Source organism: Lethenteron reissneri, chromosome 20 (genome assembly GCF_015708825.2).
Source record: "Lethenteron reissneri isolate LAM-NWPU_2019-01 chromosome 20, ASM1570882v1, whole genome shotgun sequence".
Taxonomy (NCBI): domain Eukaryota; kingdom Metazoa; phylum Chordata; class Hyperoartia; order Petromyzontiformes; family Petromyzontidae; genus Lethenteron; species Lethenteron reissneri.
In genome coordinates, this window is record NC_083798.1 from 7,236,832 (window position 1) to 7,253,356 (window position 16,525).

The 16,525-nt window shown below is 48.5% G+C and overlaps 1 protein-coding gene across 2 annotated transcripts in view; it reads left to right on the plus strand.

Annotated features, from left to right (window-relative positions):
- LOC133344669 (neuropilin-2-like) overlaps positions 1-16,305 on the plus strand; it is a 44,936-nt gene extending 28,631 nt beyond the window's left edge. For both annotated transcript variants that reach the window (XM_061554723.1, XM_061554722.1), the window contains 5 exons: positions 4,576-4,745; positions 6,851-7,048; positions 8,477-8,621; positions 11,973-12,047; positions 13,823-16,305. In XM_061554723.1, coding sequence (XP_061410707.1) covers positions 4,576-4,745; positions 6,851-7,048; positions 8,477-8,621; positions 11,973-12,047; positions 13,823-14,457 — 1,223 coding nt within the window. In that variant the 3' untranslated portion in view covers positions 14,458-16,305. The remainder of the gene's footprint in view (positions 1-4,575; positions 4,746-6,850; positions 7,049-8,476; positions 8,622-11,972; positions 12,048-13,822) is intronic.
- The last annotated feature ends 220 nt before the right edge of the window (positions 16,306-16,525 follow it).

The window sequence follows — 16,525 nt, forward strand, 5'->3', positions numbered from 1 at the left end:
TATCAGTCAGCCCTTAATTGTTAGCTAAAATGGTTATCGTGAAAATATATGCGAGCAATTGTGCCCGTGCGATTACATTTTCGAACAAATGGCGACGTCAACCGGGAGGCTGATTAAAATTGCCCTTTCGCCGACTTTCTTGGGCTTTCATTTACCGATTGTTAACCCTTCACGAATCGAATTTTGTTTGGAGCAAGAACAATTTCACCAGCGAGTCGGCTCGCGCGTCGTTGTCTGACAACAAATAAGCACCGACGTCCCCGTGTGGCAACGTCCTCTTGCGAATCCCTTCGCGAAATTGGGGGGGGGGGGGGGGGGGGGGGGGGGGGATAGGTCTGTTAGAATTGTTTGTGGATGAACACATGTCAGAACCATTCACGAAGTCATAGAAGCGTGATGAATTGGCACTGAAACAGGTCATTTTCGTTTCCAGGCCTGAGAATATGAAGTTGTTTTTCCTCTTTTTCAAGCGTCGGAAAGTTTTGAAGTTGAAGCAGAGAAAAAGAAGGGTTAAGAGTGTTCAGTGCGACCAAAAATGTTGGGCATAAGCATCATCGGGATGGGTTTATTCAGACATTCTCTGACAATGTTATCATGTCGTCGCATGCAGCGTGACCTTTAAGTGATTAACTGTTGGCGAAGATGAAGGCTGCAGATGGAATCAATCATGAAGTCATGCATGCCATGCAAGCTTTGATAATGGCTGCCATGACTTGAGGTTGTAACGAAAAGATGGATTAAATCAACAGCCAAGCCCGGTAATTTAACATTAACAAAAACATTTCTCCCCAAACTACTCTTAAAAAGCAATTGAATGCGAAATATGTCTAACTTCGTACTGACATTGGTATAGCACTTAACTATAATTCTTTACAGAACTTTCGAAATCCACTATTTGGATTACAGCTTTCCAGCACCATAGTTGGTCGTGGGGATTGTTTGACCATACTTCACCGCGCTTGTCAATGCGGGTAGAAAGGAAGGGCTCGGGACCTATTATTACCGAAACACTTGAGCAAAAAGAAAGCATTGTCCTCACGGATGACCTGAAGTTGCCAGTGTGAAGCGCGTTAATTTTCCACAGCCTTGAGCTGTTTGCTGTATTATGTAGTGCACTTAGTACCCATGGCTAACAGGGCTTAGCACCCTCAAACCTATTCACCGGCTCTAGCGTTCAAGCATGGAGCAGGCAGGAGCTGTGCTCGTCCAGAGAGCACAAGGTCAACACTACGAGCAGAGCACACGGTCGACCGATTCAATCTTTGTGGCCGTACATTTAAGACTTTCTTTTGGGAGAGGGGGGGGTGACTTTCTGTCCAAAACAAGAGAGCACAAGGTCAATACAAGCAGAACACGTGGTGGACAGACGCAAATGACTAAACCCATGCGCTTGGGGCTTGTCGGTTGACCACGTGCTCTGCTAGTGGCAACCTTGTGCTATCACTTTTTAGGATATAAATTTTCACTCCGAAAATAAATTATTTTAAAAACATTTAATTTAGTAACAAATGTATTTCAGCCTCCCACCTAACCCCCCCTCCCCCTAATGAATGTTTTCACCCACCGGCTGTGGTGACATGTGGCTCGATTCTGTCACTGACCGCAGGCGATCATCTGGACAAAACACACACATTTCAGAATGAGTCACAGAGTCCAGTCGTGCTTTTGATTCAAGGGAAGATGCAAACCAAAAACACACAAAGAGGTCTTGCTTCAGAGATGAGTGTGTCCCAGCTTTATTTAGGGAGCGAGACTTTAGTACAGCTGTACATCATGATGCACTCGTGATGTCACTGCAATAACATAGTAAGCGGTATGGGAGCACAATATTCTATTTATGGCAATAACATCACCATAATAATATGCACGTTAAAGTATAATTTCCATGAAAACCTCAGACTAGTGTCACGCAGCAATGACTCACAGCCAAGGGTACATATTTACAAAACAAGGGCACTGTGAGGAGCATGCTTTGAATTGCACCGAGACAATGAAAAGAACGCATGTATCCCATAACAAATACAAAGACAAAGATCCCCATATAGCCTGGAACAGACTGTTGGGGCAAGTGCTGTTAGCGAGCACCTATGAAGGCCGGAACGGCACACGAGAGGGTGGGTGGCCAGCACCACGCCCGACGACCGCCTTTGTCTCCCTAGTGACGATGTTTACACACCGCACCAGGTACTCATTTGAGGCTGAGTCGACCTAGGGGAGGCCCGGGACCGGTTCAGATAATCGTCACTGGTGTTGGCTGTGAGCGGGAATCGAACCCGTGTCGCCTGGTTCATAGCGCAGCGCGCTAACCGCTACACTATCCCATAACATACACAATAACACACGCAAAGACCGTTCAGAAAAATAAGTGGACACATCGCTAGAAGGGATGATGGCCAGTGGTTGTGACAAATGACAAGAGTGGCAGCCCAAAGGTGACGAACATGCCCCGAGATCACGACCGCTGCGGAGATGCAGCGAAGGGATCGGCTCGTGCCCACGAGCAAGATGGATTGTTGCATCGCAGGACTGAGAGCGATGACGAGAATCTGTCGGGGAGGCCTTCATCCAGCAGTTGACAGATCATGGCTGACAATGATGAATTCCGGAAACTCTCTTAGTGCCGCCCTCTCCACACATCGTTCACTCCACCACGTGGAATTTACGGGTGTTTCCCCCCCCCTGCTTCGTTGCTGAACGCCGAGTGAGCGAGCGAGCGAGCGAGCGACGATGCTGCCTGTAATGGGATTCGCACGTGTTTGTCCCAGGCGTGTCTTCAGCGCTCGCAGCGCTGCACGGGCCGGCCTCTGTACACACTGGGGGCATTGCTGGCTCCCGAAATAAGCAATATCTTTAACCTTCGGTCAAAGGTTAAAACCACATCGCTAATCATCGAATCTACATCATAATGTAACGCGCCGACACTGTACTGGTATTCGCCGGAGCACCACATATAAATGTTTTTTTTGTTGGATAATTTTTGTTGCCGTATATGCACGTTTATGCATGTAGAATGTTGCGTTTTTTTGCCTTTTTTCACATTTAAAATTCTAACGACAGGTGATATCATCTTTACAAATATATATATATATATAATTGATGGCACCAGCTAAATAAGCAAACATATTATAAATCAGCAATTCGATTTAAAATAGTGTATTATCCATCATAGTATACTTTATCCTCTTGTTCACTTTATATTACCAGTTAATAGCCCATTGGGACAATGAGTGTCTTATAGGGGATGGCTGGTATAAACCTCTCCCTCTCTTAACTTCTGTGGCCACGAGCAGGTCCATGGCTCAAGCTCCTTCCATGGCATCTGATCCTACTCGATCCGTCTTCCCCCTCACTCCACCACACTCGGTGTTAGGGTTCTTGAGCCCTAATTAGCCAAGCATTTTGGAGGTGGTTTCCCCGATGGCTTCCTCAAAGAGTATTTTTCGGTGACACTGTCAACGAATGTAGTTGATTGCCATACTCATGATGCCTGGTGTGAATACGAAGACAAGAAAATCGAGGTGACAGGATTAACATGTTGGCTCTCAAGTGTGATCTATCGTGGCTCGAGTGATGATTTGTTCACTGTGGGAGGAACAGGCAAGAGGCGTTAAACTGGATTTGCTGCTCTTTGACTTCCTGTGGGTCGTAATGGAAACAAATGTGTTAATGTGATGGGGTTTTTTTATGCAGTCATTGGTGACCAACGGGGCTCACGTGATCAACTCGCTACACTTGAGAACCCACCTTATTTACACGTGGTTAAAACCACCGATTCAACCCCAGGATCTCAGCGGATGCCGACTCGGTGTTCTGACAAGGGATTAGCCCCTGGACTACCTGGCCACCTCGGCATGAGAAACCAAAATTCTAGTAATCCTCGTTATAAATATACTCAATTAATTGAAAAACCAAAGTTTAACACGTTGACTGCTACGCGACCCACCGTGGGTAGTATGGCAATCAAGTTAACGTCTCAAGGGGGTACGAGCTTCTGCGGTAGCACAGGGCTCAATCGGTGTGTGAGTGTGTGTATGCGCGCGTGTGTGCATGACGGCGAGCAGTAGTCTAGCGATTAGTACGCTGCTCTTCGAACCTGGCGACCCGCGTTTCATTTCCGCTCAGCGCCAGCACCAGTGACGATTTTCTGAACCGGTCATGGGCCTCCCCTAGGTCGACTGAGCCTCAAACGAGTACCTGGTGCGGTGTGTACACATTGCCAGTGGTTGAGACGAAGGCGGGCGGGCGTGGTGCTGGTGGCCACCCACCCCCTCGTGCGCCCTTGCCCGGCCTTCATAGGTGCTCATAATCAACTTTTTGGGTTTAGATCGCGTTATTTATAAATGTGTCGTAACCCTCCACCACCCGACACGGCCAATCAGCAAAAAAAGTGTCACGTTGACAAAAGACAAATAGTTCACTGCTTTAGCCCACCGGTGTGTTGAAGCGTGAAACCACAACATTTATATAGGTGCTAACAGCACTTGCCCCAACAGTTTGGCCCGGGCTATCCGGGGGAATTTTTGTCTTTGCTCGTAACGGCGCGCTGCGTGCGTACGTCGGCCCCGTCCACCGCAGACGCGCCGTGCTCCGAGATGCTGGGTCTGGTGTCGGGCGAGATCGGGGACCGGCAGCTCTCGGCCTCGTCGAGTCGCGACGTGCGCTGGGGGGCCCCGGCCGCTCGGCTGCTGAGCGCGCGATCCGGGTGGGTGCCCGCCAACGTCCAGGCGGGTGGGCAGTGGCTCCAGGTGGGTGCCGCGCTCGCAACCAAACCACGTGTCGGGAAACTCCACCGCTAGCCCCCCCCGCCGCCGGACACTCTCTCCCTCTTTTTCTTTGTCCATTCTATCTGAACAAGTTCTGGTAAATCGCATAACTGTGAACGGGTTATGTAAATGCGGCGTGCGTTTGGCTTTGCAAGTCTGGTATTAGCAGTTAGGAAGCCGATGGGTGCCTGTCGGGGCTTAACCTACTTGCATGTTTGCAAATAATCTTTTGGAATTCAACAGGGATGTGTCCCTAATAGCAACAAAGCACGCGACTAAAATGTTGTTCATATTTGATAAACACTTTCATTCTTATTTGTAGAGCATTCAAACCATCAACAATGATAACAGAGTCGTTAGTGAAGTTCTAAATACATCTAGAGGGTGGTACAATTCATCCACCTCACTCCCACCCGGTCGAATGAGAATCACAATTCAATCCAATAATCGATTTCTGTTTTTACCATTGCAGTGCATAGTAGCGCCTCTAGTGCCTGCAGGGGTGATGTGAACCCATTCCATTGAACGTTTACAAATCGAAAAGCATCGATGATATTACGTTCGCAGGCCGATGTGTGTATTGTGTGAGCTTAATTGAACTCGATTGACGAATTGATGCATAAAAACGTGCCAAAAGGCACAGAATGTGCCCATCCATAAGATCGAGTGAACACGTATTCTGAGCAAGGGGAAGAGCAATGCTGCGTGAATTATTAAAACCGACCCTAAAATCTTCGTAAAAAATTCAAAATTCTCATGATACTTCCAAAAAGCATGGGCATACGTTTGGGGAGTTCCTAGGCCGACAGCAGGGACACGCTAACAGCCGATCTTGACTAAACACATCCTAGCATCCCCCACTTTTCCCTTTCCTCACAAAACAACCAAGCTGTTCATGATACATTAATGTCGAGTTGTTGCTCTCTTTGCCCTTGGGAGACCCGTATATTGGAAGCCACATTCATTAGGATTAGCTTTGCCTTTGATTTGGACTGATTAGAGTTCAGTTCCGTTTGGAATTAATCTTTGTACAAAATAATTGTAGGGTGGCAGAACACGTGAAACCTGCGGCAGATACCAGGTTCCTTTGCCTGCACGACGTCGCTGTCTACCGGACATCAATTGAGCCTTTCTCATCTACAGCTGACGCAGGGTTTGTCCGCAAAAAATAAATAACAACATAAATAATTAGACTTTTAAACAACTTTTATTGCCGCCAGCAGCAACAGCAGCACTGGAGGCGATTCCGATATGAAATACACAAAGTCACCAGAAAACGAAAATAAACGCTACAAATCCACGTGCTGTGGCGCTAAAAGCACCGCACACGACACGAAAGAAACGTCACAATTAGAAACGCACTCATTGCTGTGGAATTTCTAAAATATCGCAATAAAGGACCACACTGAACAAGAATGATGTGGAGACGGTCACATTCTTTATAATTAATTATAGTTTTCAACCCTTTGTTACTCCACTGCTAGATGAAAGCCTGTCGATGTTGTATCGAGCATGGGGAGTTCTTTGACTAAACTTAGCGTAATTGGATACATAATTTACATATTTTTTCTCATAATATTTACACAATCAAGAAATAATACTGTCGGTTGAGTAAACGTACTAAATTAGTTCAATTTTCACAGTTTAACATGGTTTTGAATTGGGCCAGTACTTGGCATATACATAAATCGAGTTATTACGTGAAAATTATTCATGTTTTGCATACATGCATACATTGAATTCTGCACGAAAGAATCATTCATTTACGTTTCGTGTGCGAATTATACAATTTGTGACATGAGTAGCTGACAAATTGTACAAGCCAGAAATACAGTGAGAAGCAACACCAACGAAACGACAAACGCAAGCCCAACGAGCAATCCATGTTGTCATCGATTGGCAACCCCGTCCTGTGACAATCCATTCTGTCACCAGCGGCGGGGGGCGGTGACTGAATCGTCGCTGACATAGTCAACACGGTGGCAAACACGCTCGCAGGTCGCTTGACTCTCACGCGAGTCCCCTGGCCGACGAGTGTGTGTGTGCGTCTCGTGCCATGGCACCCCCCTCCCCCACCCCCCGTGCAGGTGGACCTGGGGACGACTCGCCAGGTGAGTGGCCTGCTGCTGCAGGGCGCCAAGATCGGGCCCACGAAGCGACGGCGGCCCCCGCTGCGGCTGCCGCTGGAGACCGAGAGGAAAGTGTTTGTGCGCAGCTTCCGCCTCCAGCTCAGCCTCGACGGGGAGAGCTGGGTCGGCGTGCAGGACCCGGCGGGCGCCGACAAGGTGACCTCGCCGTCATTGTCCGTGGCATCTTTGCAATCCTCTTCGTCGTCATCTTGGTTTTCGCCTCCGTCATCACTGATTATTATGATTGCCTTCATCATTAACATCTTGAACGTCTTCATTATTCTAGATTTGAAGCTTTCGTGACTGCAAGGATTCATATTCTTAGGGGTTTTTTCGGTAAAGTCACGTAGGTAAAAAAATAAAATTAATAAAAGTAAAATTAAAATAAAATAAAAATCACGCCTGGCCAGCGTAGGCCCAATATACGCTTTAGTGGCGTTCTTCGGAAGCTCTCTCTCATGGAAAGCCCTCTTCTGCCAGCAGTTCTGTGAGCGAGCAATTGCAGGGCTTGCACCTTCAGTGGGTAGGGAGGCACACGTCCCAGTTTTAATAATTCCACCCAACCCCCCCAGAACCTTGGGGCCGTGAGTTGTGGCTGTGCCCCCGACTCTGCCGGATAAAACCGCGAGTTGGCACCGACACCTAACACTGGTGGGGCGCTTCAACTCGGAGGCCTCTTGAGTGTAACACCTCGGCACGCGTTGCAGATTAACTCGCCGACAACGAAGATTAGGCTGAGCGTGGCCGTCCTTTTGCAGTGGGGTGTCCCCCCCTCACCCCCCCCTCCCCCCGTATGCCGACAAGTCGTGCGTTAGGCTGAGCAGGGGGCCCATTTAATGAGGGCGGCCGTGGCTCTAACGGCCTCTCAGGGGTGCAGGCAGCCAGCTCCGGGGAAACGTTGCGGAGAGATTCATTAATGTCGTGTTTTATTTATTTAATTCCGAAAACGTAAATAGAAATTATCACATTTGCACGGAGACAAGAAACGGAAAAGTATGCAAGGAAGCGGAGAGTAATGCATGCTTAGCATTTCATTGGGAGACAGAAAATAAAGAGGAAAGCGTGGATGAGAAACCATGCAGGTTTAAAGAATAGTTTTGACTGCTAAGAAAAGTCATTAGGACACTTAACTCGAAGGGACTATGGCCAGTGGTAATGAAGAGAGGAGATGGAGTGATGAAATCGGCTCGTATGCACGTGCTAGGTGGATTGCTTTACATCACAGCTTGGCGACAATTTGGGGAGGCCTTCATTTAGCATATAATGATGATGACCACATTCCGAGTTCATTCCGTCATCATGATTAATACGTACATAAAAATGTCTTACTTGGCCCAAGACTGCATTGCCAGCAGATATAAAATTACTGTTGGATAAAATGTACCACAGTCATCACTAACAATCATTGTCCTGTGACCGAATAATATATAGTGAGCCAATGTTTTGGGCAGTTGCCCAAACTCCAAGCAAAGTGTTATGCAACGGCACATTTTTTTAAAAATACCCTGACACATTATACTTTGCCTAGCAAATTGGTGCAAAATGTTTCTCGTCTCAAACTCGACACCTTTTGAACGTTCCCAGATCTTCCCAGGGAATTCCAATGCCGACAAGCCGGAGCTTCGCCGAATAAATGCCACGCTGGCCCGCTTCCTCCGCCTCTTACCCGAGAAGTGGTCGACCAACGGAATCGGCGTTCGGCTCGAGGTCCTGGGGTGCGACGCTCCCGGTAATGGCGAATGGCACCGCGAGTGATTTGTCGCTCGTTTTCCCGGTCGCTCGCGAGTAACCTGCTCGCCACTCATGGCCCAAACCTTAATGCAAACGGGGGCTCCCCGTTCGAACAAAGAGTATATCTTCGGAGCGCCAGACGTCATGCCAAACAAACACGTGGCGCAAACCTTGCACACGCATCGGAGAGCTGAAGAATCTATCGTCCCTTGAAAGTGATCCTCTGGTAATAACCGTTATTTGTCATCTGTCGTGTGACTCGGGTGCATAAGCAATCAGCTCATTATAATTACGCCTAATGATGCTTCCGTAAAATCGAGCGAAAACCATGAAGTTGTCTGCGTACTCACTTTCGGCTTTGTCACCTGAGCGCCCGTGCCGATTTCCCACCCCTGAGGCCGAGGCAGTTGGCGGTGTCATGTCAGGTCGCGCACATGCGGTGGGGGCGCGGTGAATGTGGCGCTGTTGTTGCGAGCGAGAGCTCACAGGCGAAGGCCAAGAGGGCACCACGCGGCACCGCAACCAGGCGGGGAAGGAAGGTTCCGAACGGAGGTGGAATTTGATCGCGCCTGACCCCTCTGCCACGACCACTGTGTGGGGGATTACTTCTCCCTTCCTTCCTACATCTATTAGCTCCTTCCTTTTAATTTCTCCCACCCCCTTCGCGTTCCTCTCACGCTGTTTATTCATTAGACGCCTTCCTTTCCTTGCCGGTACGTTCGCTCGTACTTACACACAGAAAGAACAACAACAAAAACGTCCTTCTCGACCTCCATTCGTATTTCCTTTCTTGGGGGCACCAGGGTTCAAGGGAGACGCAATCCACCAATGTTTCTAACCAGGATTGAGTTGCGTCGATTCCCATTTGCGGAGGCAGCCTCGAGGTAGAGGCGAGTGTTTTGGAGACTACCCTTGAGTGGTAAATATTAGCCGTGTTAACGACGCCATCCGTTCATCGATTCCCATTGTTCCCATACGCTCGTGGTACGTTGGGTCACGTGCCTGAATCAGCTGCTTTTGGATTCGTACATGTTATACGTATCGCAATTGGTTTACGTAGACCACTTGAGGTGCTGTATTCGCCACAATGGGTTCTTGAATTGAATCGTGAACTCAAATTATAATAGTTAATCAAATCGCCCAGGTTGGGTCAGAGGTAATGAACTGTTACATGGCTTGTCAATAATAATAACGTTTAGCCCTTCGTCAATCCACTGCTAGAAGAAGTCCTACCCACACATGTGTCTATTATAGTAGTCGTTTAACCATACTTCACCTTGCTTGTCAGTGCGAGTTCATGAAGAATGTGCCCAGAACACATTCAGATATCACAAGCCACAGTTGTTAGCCATGGCCGGACCACTCCAACATCGCTCTCTACCCGTTGCTTAGAAAATAGGATTCTGAAAATCACCAGTGTAAGAGCAGCACAGTTGGCTACGTACAATGTGAAAGAAGTTCCACATACATACATACATGCTGTACATACATGATGTCTTGTGGTAGTTAGGACTCACTGGATTCTTGCGCAGATGGCCCTTGCACCAACAAGACCTCTTGTTAAATGATTACACAGTGAAGGTTGACAACTCCACTACCTCGAAGGCTCATTACTCTGCAAGCAGACTGCAGTAACGAGTTCCACGTGCGGAACTTCTCTCATTATCCCCCCCGCCCCCTCATAAGGTGTGGCCATCAACAATGACTGTTACAACCGAATTGCCAAGTTTCCAGCTCGCTTCACGCGAGATAATTTAACTGTACCCAGTGTAGCCACTGGAACCCCAGGGCCAACTCGAGATTCGATCTAAATAACACGGCACTGCTTAAACCACCGCTTCTCATTCACGGGCCACCGTATACTGAGTCAGACCACCCAAGTAGTGACTGGTGCAGATGAGCTGAAAGATGTATTTTCATCTTCTTGATTCTTTCGGTAAAGTCACGTAGAAGGGAAATAATAAAATAATAAAATTATTCTCACGACGTTTCAGCCACAACGCAAGCAGCCGTCCTCAGGTGAAGAACAGGTCTGTCGGAAAGACAGCGTCTGATCTAAATAACACGGCACTGTTTGAGACGCTGTCTTTCCGACAGACCTGTTTTTCACCTGAGGACGGCTGCTTGCGTTGTGGCCGAAACGTCGTGAGAATTATTTTATTATGTTTTATTTTTATTATTTTATTATTTCCCTTCTTCGTGACTTTACCGAAAGAACCAAGAAGATGAATCCCTGCAGTCACGAAAGCTTTAAATCGAAATGTATTTTCATGTTTAATTCTGTCTTAACATGCCAATAATCTTCATGTTGCAGTTTTAGTTGACCGCGCTCGGTCTCTTTAGAGCACTTGCGATATGGTCTCAAGCTAGTTGTGTGTTTGATCAGTTTTACCGCAGGTAATTGACATATGGATTCAAGGTGAGAGACAGTGGTTAATGCACTGCGGTTTGAACCCAGAGACTTTAATTTGATTCCCAGCCATGGCTAACATCAGTGGCGAGTGATATATAATTGTCTATTGCAGTCCCCGGCCCCTCTGCCCTTCACAAACCCGCCCTGATCAGCGTGGTGAAGTATGGACAAATGTCCCCCTTCTAAAAAAGCATAAACATTGAACAAGCGTAACTTTTCCACGATCTTAGAATATGCCCAAGAGTGAAAATATCACCAGATTATAATTTTTTTTCTCAGGCTCTATTTTGGCCCAGTTCTCTCTTGCAAATGAGAATTGATGGCTGAATGGGCTCTCACCTGCTGATAAAGATAGCCTCTCCACCCACTATTCCAAGGTTTTATTTTTACCTGTGTGTTATAAGTAAACGTGTTGCATGTTGGCTGAGGCAAGCAACTAGGCATTTCGTGATGCATTGATTGAAATCCATCCTGCCACTCCCGATAAAGTCACTGAATTGTATAATAATAAATTAGTTAAGAATGAATTCGTTAATATTTGCAAACTACACTCGACTTGTTACATGTTTATGCTCATTCCCAGAACGAGACAGAGTAACGAAAAACAACACAAACGAGACATCTAAACGCAGGCCAAATCCAATACATTCTTGAATGCAATCGTGGCCCCTTCAACAGTGACAATTCTTCAAACCACGGGAGGGGGTAAATCATTACAATTGTATTGGAAGCAAGCCATACAAACGGAGAATCTGCCTGGAGAGAATTAGGGCATCGTCGGAAGCGCCTCCAAACTCGCACACATCCTCCATCTGTGCTTCACTCGGAGAGGACTCTTGACGTTGACACTGTGACCCCCCCATCCCCTACCCCCCCACACCCCTCCCTCTGTCTCTTTCATTTCCCCCGCCCCTCCCACCCCCACTGGGAGCACAGGCACCACTTCCAGTGCAATGGAGACAGACGACACGGAGGGGGATGATGACGAAGAGCAGGGCCGCACAATTACCGGTAACCTCGGAGCTGTGTTGCTTCTTCAGCAGTTTTGTGTCACTCGTTTTGCAAAGACAAAGGTGCCCCCCACCCCCGTATAGGCTTAACATACTTTTGGGGCAAGTGACATCGAGCACCTCTGAAGACCGGCACCGCACACAAGGGGGTGATTGGCCAACACTACGCGTGGCCGCCTTTGTCTCTCCAGTGGCGATGTTTGCAGACCACACCAGTTACTCATTTGAGGCTTGAGTCAACCTAGGGGAGACCCAGGACCAGTTCAGATATTCCTCACTGGTTGTTGGCCATGAGCGGGAATCGAACTCGGGTCTCCAGGTTCGTAGCACAGCGCACTAACCGCTACACACACTACTGCTACCCACGCTCTTTAGCGCACGCACGCGCACTGTTTCCAATAACGGTTAACAAAGCAAGCTGCTTATTTTGAATAATATTCAGCTGAATGTTAAGACGAGGGTGGATTGGTAGTGCAGTGGTTATTGCAATACGCTATGATCCTGGCGGCCTGAGTTCGAATCCCAGTCACAATTGGCTAACATCATTGGTGATATCTGAATCAATCTGGGATCGATATCAGTCCTTCACCAACCCATATTAACAAGTGCGGAGATGTCTGGTTAAACAAACCCCTTGATAGAAAGCCACGGGGAAGCGTTCACCCAGTATTGGTTTGATTAAATAACTGTAAATGAAATTATATTAGAATAACATTTCACATCCGACTCTGACATTTATTTTTGGCTGAATATGTACTTTTCTGCAGATGTTCATTTGTTTAGTGTTACTGTTAAATGAGTAAATCGTCATCCATTTTCTTCCCATGGAGATCTTCTGCTTGGTTTTTATTTGCCCCCCTGCCCCCCCCCCCACTCCCGCTGCTGGTGATGAAACCACCAAACAGGCGTGAAGCTCATCACAACGCCTGTGGGACGCCTGCTGTTTGAACAGCCCTGCAATGTGACACTTACATCTGCAGTGCCCCCCCCCCACCCCCCAGCAAAGTGTTAATTTCGGCGTAAACACAAACACAACTTAAGCAACATGTTCTCAAGACTGCTGTTTTCTACTTATATTTGTATTTTTTCCAAAAGTTATGTTTCCTCGATGTAATATAAATGGAATTATTACTTTTTTGCTCTTTATAAGTGGCGTAGCGTGGTTGGCATGTGCCCCGGTGCAAGTCGTGAAAATGGGCCCCCTATCCAATTTTTCCCTCTTCATTGTCCAGCGCCTGGACTCCCTCCTGGCCTACGCATCGTGGTGCAGTTGCATTGCCTGCACGCTCGTGAGCTAAGCCGCTGCTGTAGGGTGAGCACATGGAGGCTTCATACCAATACACATAATGTGACAATCCACCTAGCACCTGTCACATTATGCACGTTTGGTATGAATGCCATGCAAGCGTATCCTGTGACAGTGGTGTAGCGGTTGAGTGTGCTGGCAGTTGAGAGATGGCTGTGACTTGAGGCCTTCATCCAGCAGTGGATTGTCCGTTTCCTCCCCTCCTTTGTAGCCTGAGTCCTGAGTCCTTTCCGGCACGTGGGCCCCGTTGCAGTTGCACCGCCTGTACGCTCGATAGCTTCGCCACTGATGCTTCTGATTTTGAGATCGCAAACACGGTTGTTTGATAAATTCATGCGCTTAAAAACCCCACTAACCTAATATCTGTTTCATGCAACGTTGGAATAGGAAGGACTCGAACAGCACAGTAGACTTAAAATGAACCACAACTCGTTGTTGTTGTTGTCTTCTCTTTCCATCTCATCCCTCAGTCACCGGGCAGCGTTTGGGGCCGGGCAGCGGTGACGGCAGCTGGCGCGACACCGCAGCCGCGCGTTCCCCACCGCCGTGGAGCCTTTCTCACGTCGCAACGACCCCGCGCGCGCCCGCGGGTCGCGGTGCGACGGGGGACTCCGACGCCGGTGACCCCGGCAGCAGGGGCGGCAAGAACGCCGGTAGCAGCGGCGGCGGCCCTGCCGGCTTCGACCGTGCAGCCGGGCCAACCGGCTCCGAGTCAAACTCCCCCGACCCCACCGCGCAGGACGGGGCAGATGTTCTGGAGAACGGAGAGAATAACTCCGACTCGCAGGGCAAGGAGAAGGACTCTGAGCAGGCGCTCCGCAGCCTCGACTGGTTTCTGATCCCCGTGATCGCGCTGAGTGGCACGGGCGTGGCGCTCGGTGCCATATTCGCGACGGCGCTGCTCTGCCGCTCGCGTCGTAACTGCTGCCCCTTCTGCTGCGGAGGCGGCTGCTGCTGCGGACGAGCACGGGGGCACCCGGCCCAGACGGGGGCCGCCTCGTCCAACGGCAGAGCCAGCGGGCGCTGTCGCCCCAACCAGTACGTCGTGCACAAGAGCAGCGTCGTGTCACGGACTGCCTCCTCGGCCTCCTCCTCCATCGTGTGAAGGCGCGCCGCCCGCACCCGCGAGTCACGGAGGGGCATGGCCTACGGGGGACGGGGCCCGTCGTCGCAGCGTTACCCTTGGACTCGCGCACGTCGTGGATCTCCGCATTGCAGCGGTCCGCGTGAGATGCCCGTTAATTTAACTGTCAAACGCGTTGAAGACGAAGAGCATGACTGGCAGCAACTGAACTTGAACTGAATGGGAAAGGAACGTTGAAGCTTTATCTCGTCACACCATGCAACTTCCATGCTGTTTGCGTGGGTAATGGAAACGCGACAAAGACACGTTTCACGTGGAAGAACTTCAAAGCAGGATCTACTTGCAGTTTTAGTAGCAGCGTGAAACGTACGCGCAGGGGTTTTAAGCCCACTCATCTTCCTTTGAGATATTTCTCTGCCTCTTGTGCTGATATCAAATGACTTGAACCCCACTGCCTGCCCGAGGCTAATGAAAATAGAGGAATCACTTCATGTAAGGGGGACTCGATCAGATCAACACACTGCCACTGGCCACATCACACAAAAGCATATTTTACACAAATGTGTAGTTTTGCCAGTGCAGCATTTGTATTGGAATATTTAAACACGAAGGGAATAAATTAAATAATGTTACAGTTCCATTGCTGTGCAACAATGGAGTGAAATTTGAGGGCAAGTGTGAACGAAGCATCCTAAATCAAGAGCTTGTCGGAGGATGCCTGCAGAAGAGGCACACTTGCAGTCTTAATCTTCTGCCAGCAACACCTGAGGCACCGCAGTGTCGATAGACGCGGTCAGGTTTCCGGGACCTCACATGCCAGCGGGTTCAGTGCTGAGAATTGGAGTTTCTGGGGCGGGTGGCCCCTTGAGAGACGGTGAACTGCACTCCATCTCACACTCTGGATGTCTCCCGAAAAGCTCGTGAGCCAAAACCAAAAAACTCTCTCGGCAGCAGCACGAGAGTTTTCTTTCCGCCGTGGAAACTTTTCCTGCTTTCCTGCCCGAGTCTGTGCGTGCGAGCGAGCGGCTTTCGAGCAGCAAATGCATATTTCATTTGACACAGCGGCAAGCGTCTCCATCCAGCACGCCTCCACCTGTTATTATTTGCTTCTGCTCCGGCTTGCTCCTGCTGAGTCGCGTGATCAAGCCAGCCACACGGGCTAGAGGCTTAGTACCACAGTGAGGGTCCTGCCCGTCAAGCGTCTGCAGAGGCAAAGCGCGGTGGTGTGGAGTTTAATGAGCAGAGTATGCGTCAACATTTATTTCTCCATGAAGATTGTCGAAGTTCACAAGGCATGCATCTCTGCCACAGAGCCAATTCAGGATCTGCTTTGTAAAATTGGTCGGAATGCATCTTTTTTAATATACCACATTTTTAGGGCTGTTTGGTTTGTTTGAATGTTCTGTCCAAATAAAGCAGCACACTTTTGTGTCACACCAACAAAATACAATCCATTCCACCCTTTCCAAGCCCCCAGCCAATTTCATAAATGTTCCAGTACTCCACTGAGCATCACGGTTTTCAACATTGCTTAAATTCTCCGCTTAACAAATGAACAACTCTGCACATTGCAAGCAGGGTAATGAGCTGTGTTTTCTTGCCAGTGACGTGAGTCAAATCGCCAATCTTTCCTTTTGTTTTGTTTAAAATGCACTTTTTGAATGTTCTTTTTTTTCAGGATTTTGAAAATCCACACGAAAAAACTGACCCGCTAGTGATTGGTGATCATACAACCCAAGTGCAAAAATATATCCCGAATTATTACTTAAAACGTATGGTCATAGTGGCAGTTTTTGTATAATAATGATATTTTTTAAACCGTTTTTGTTATGTGCATTGATATTTTTAATAAAGTTGGCTGGGACAGCGTAGGCGTGTGTATATATTTACATGGGAGCATTATGGACGGCATGAAGTAGATTCTGGAAGGTCGTCCGCAGTGGGGAGGTGATTTGATTTGTGTGACACAGCCAGCAATTTGGGTCAGAGCTGGTCAGTCCACCAGCGGGGGCTGGTTTTCCAACATTGACCCCTTCGGCCCAGTTCTTGAGGCTCACCCGTTGGGGATGTGCGTATTATCCAGCAGGCT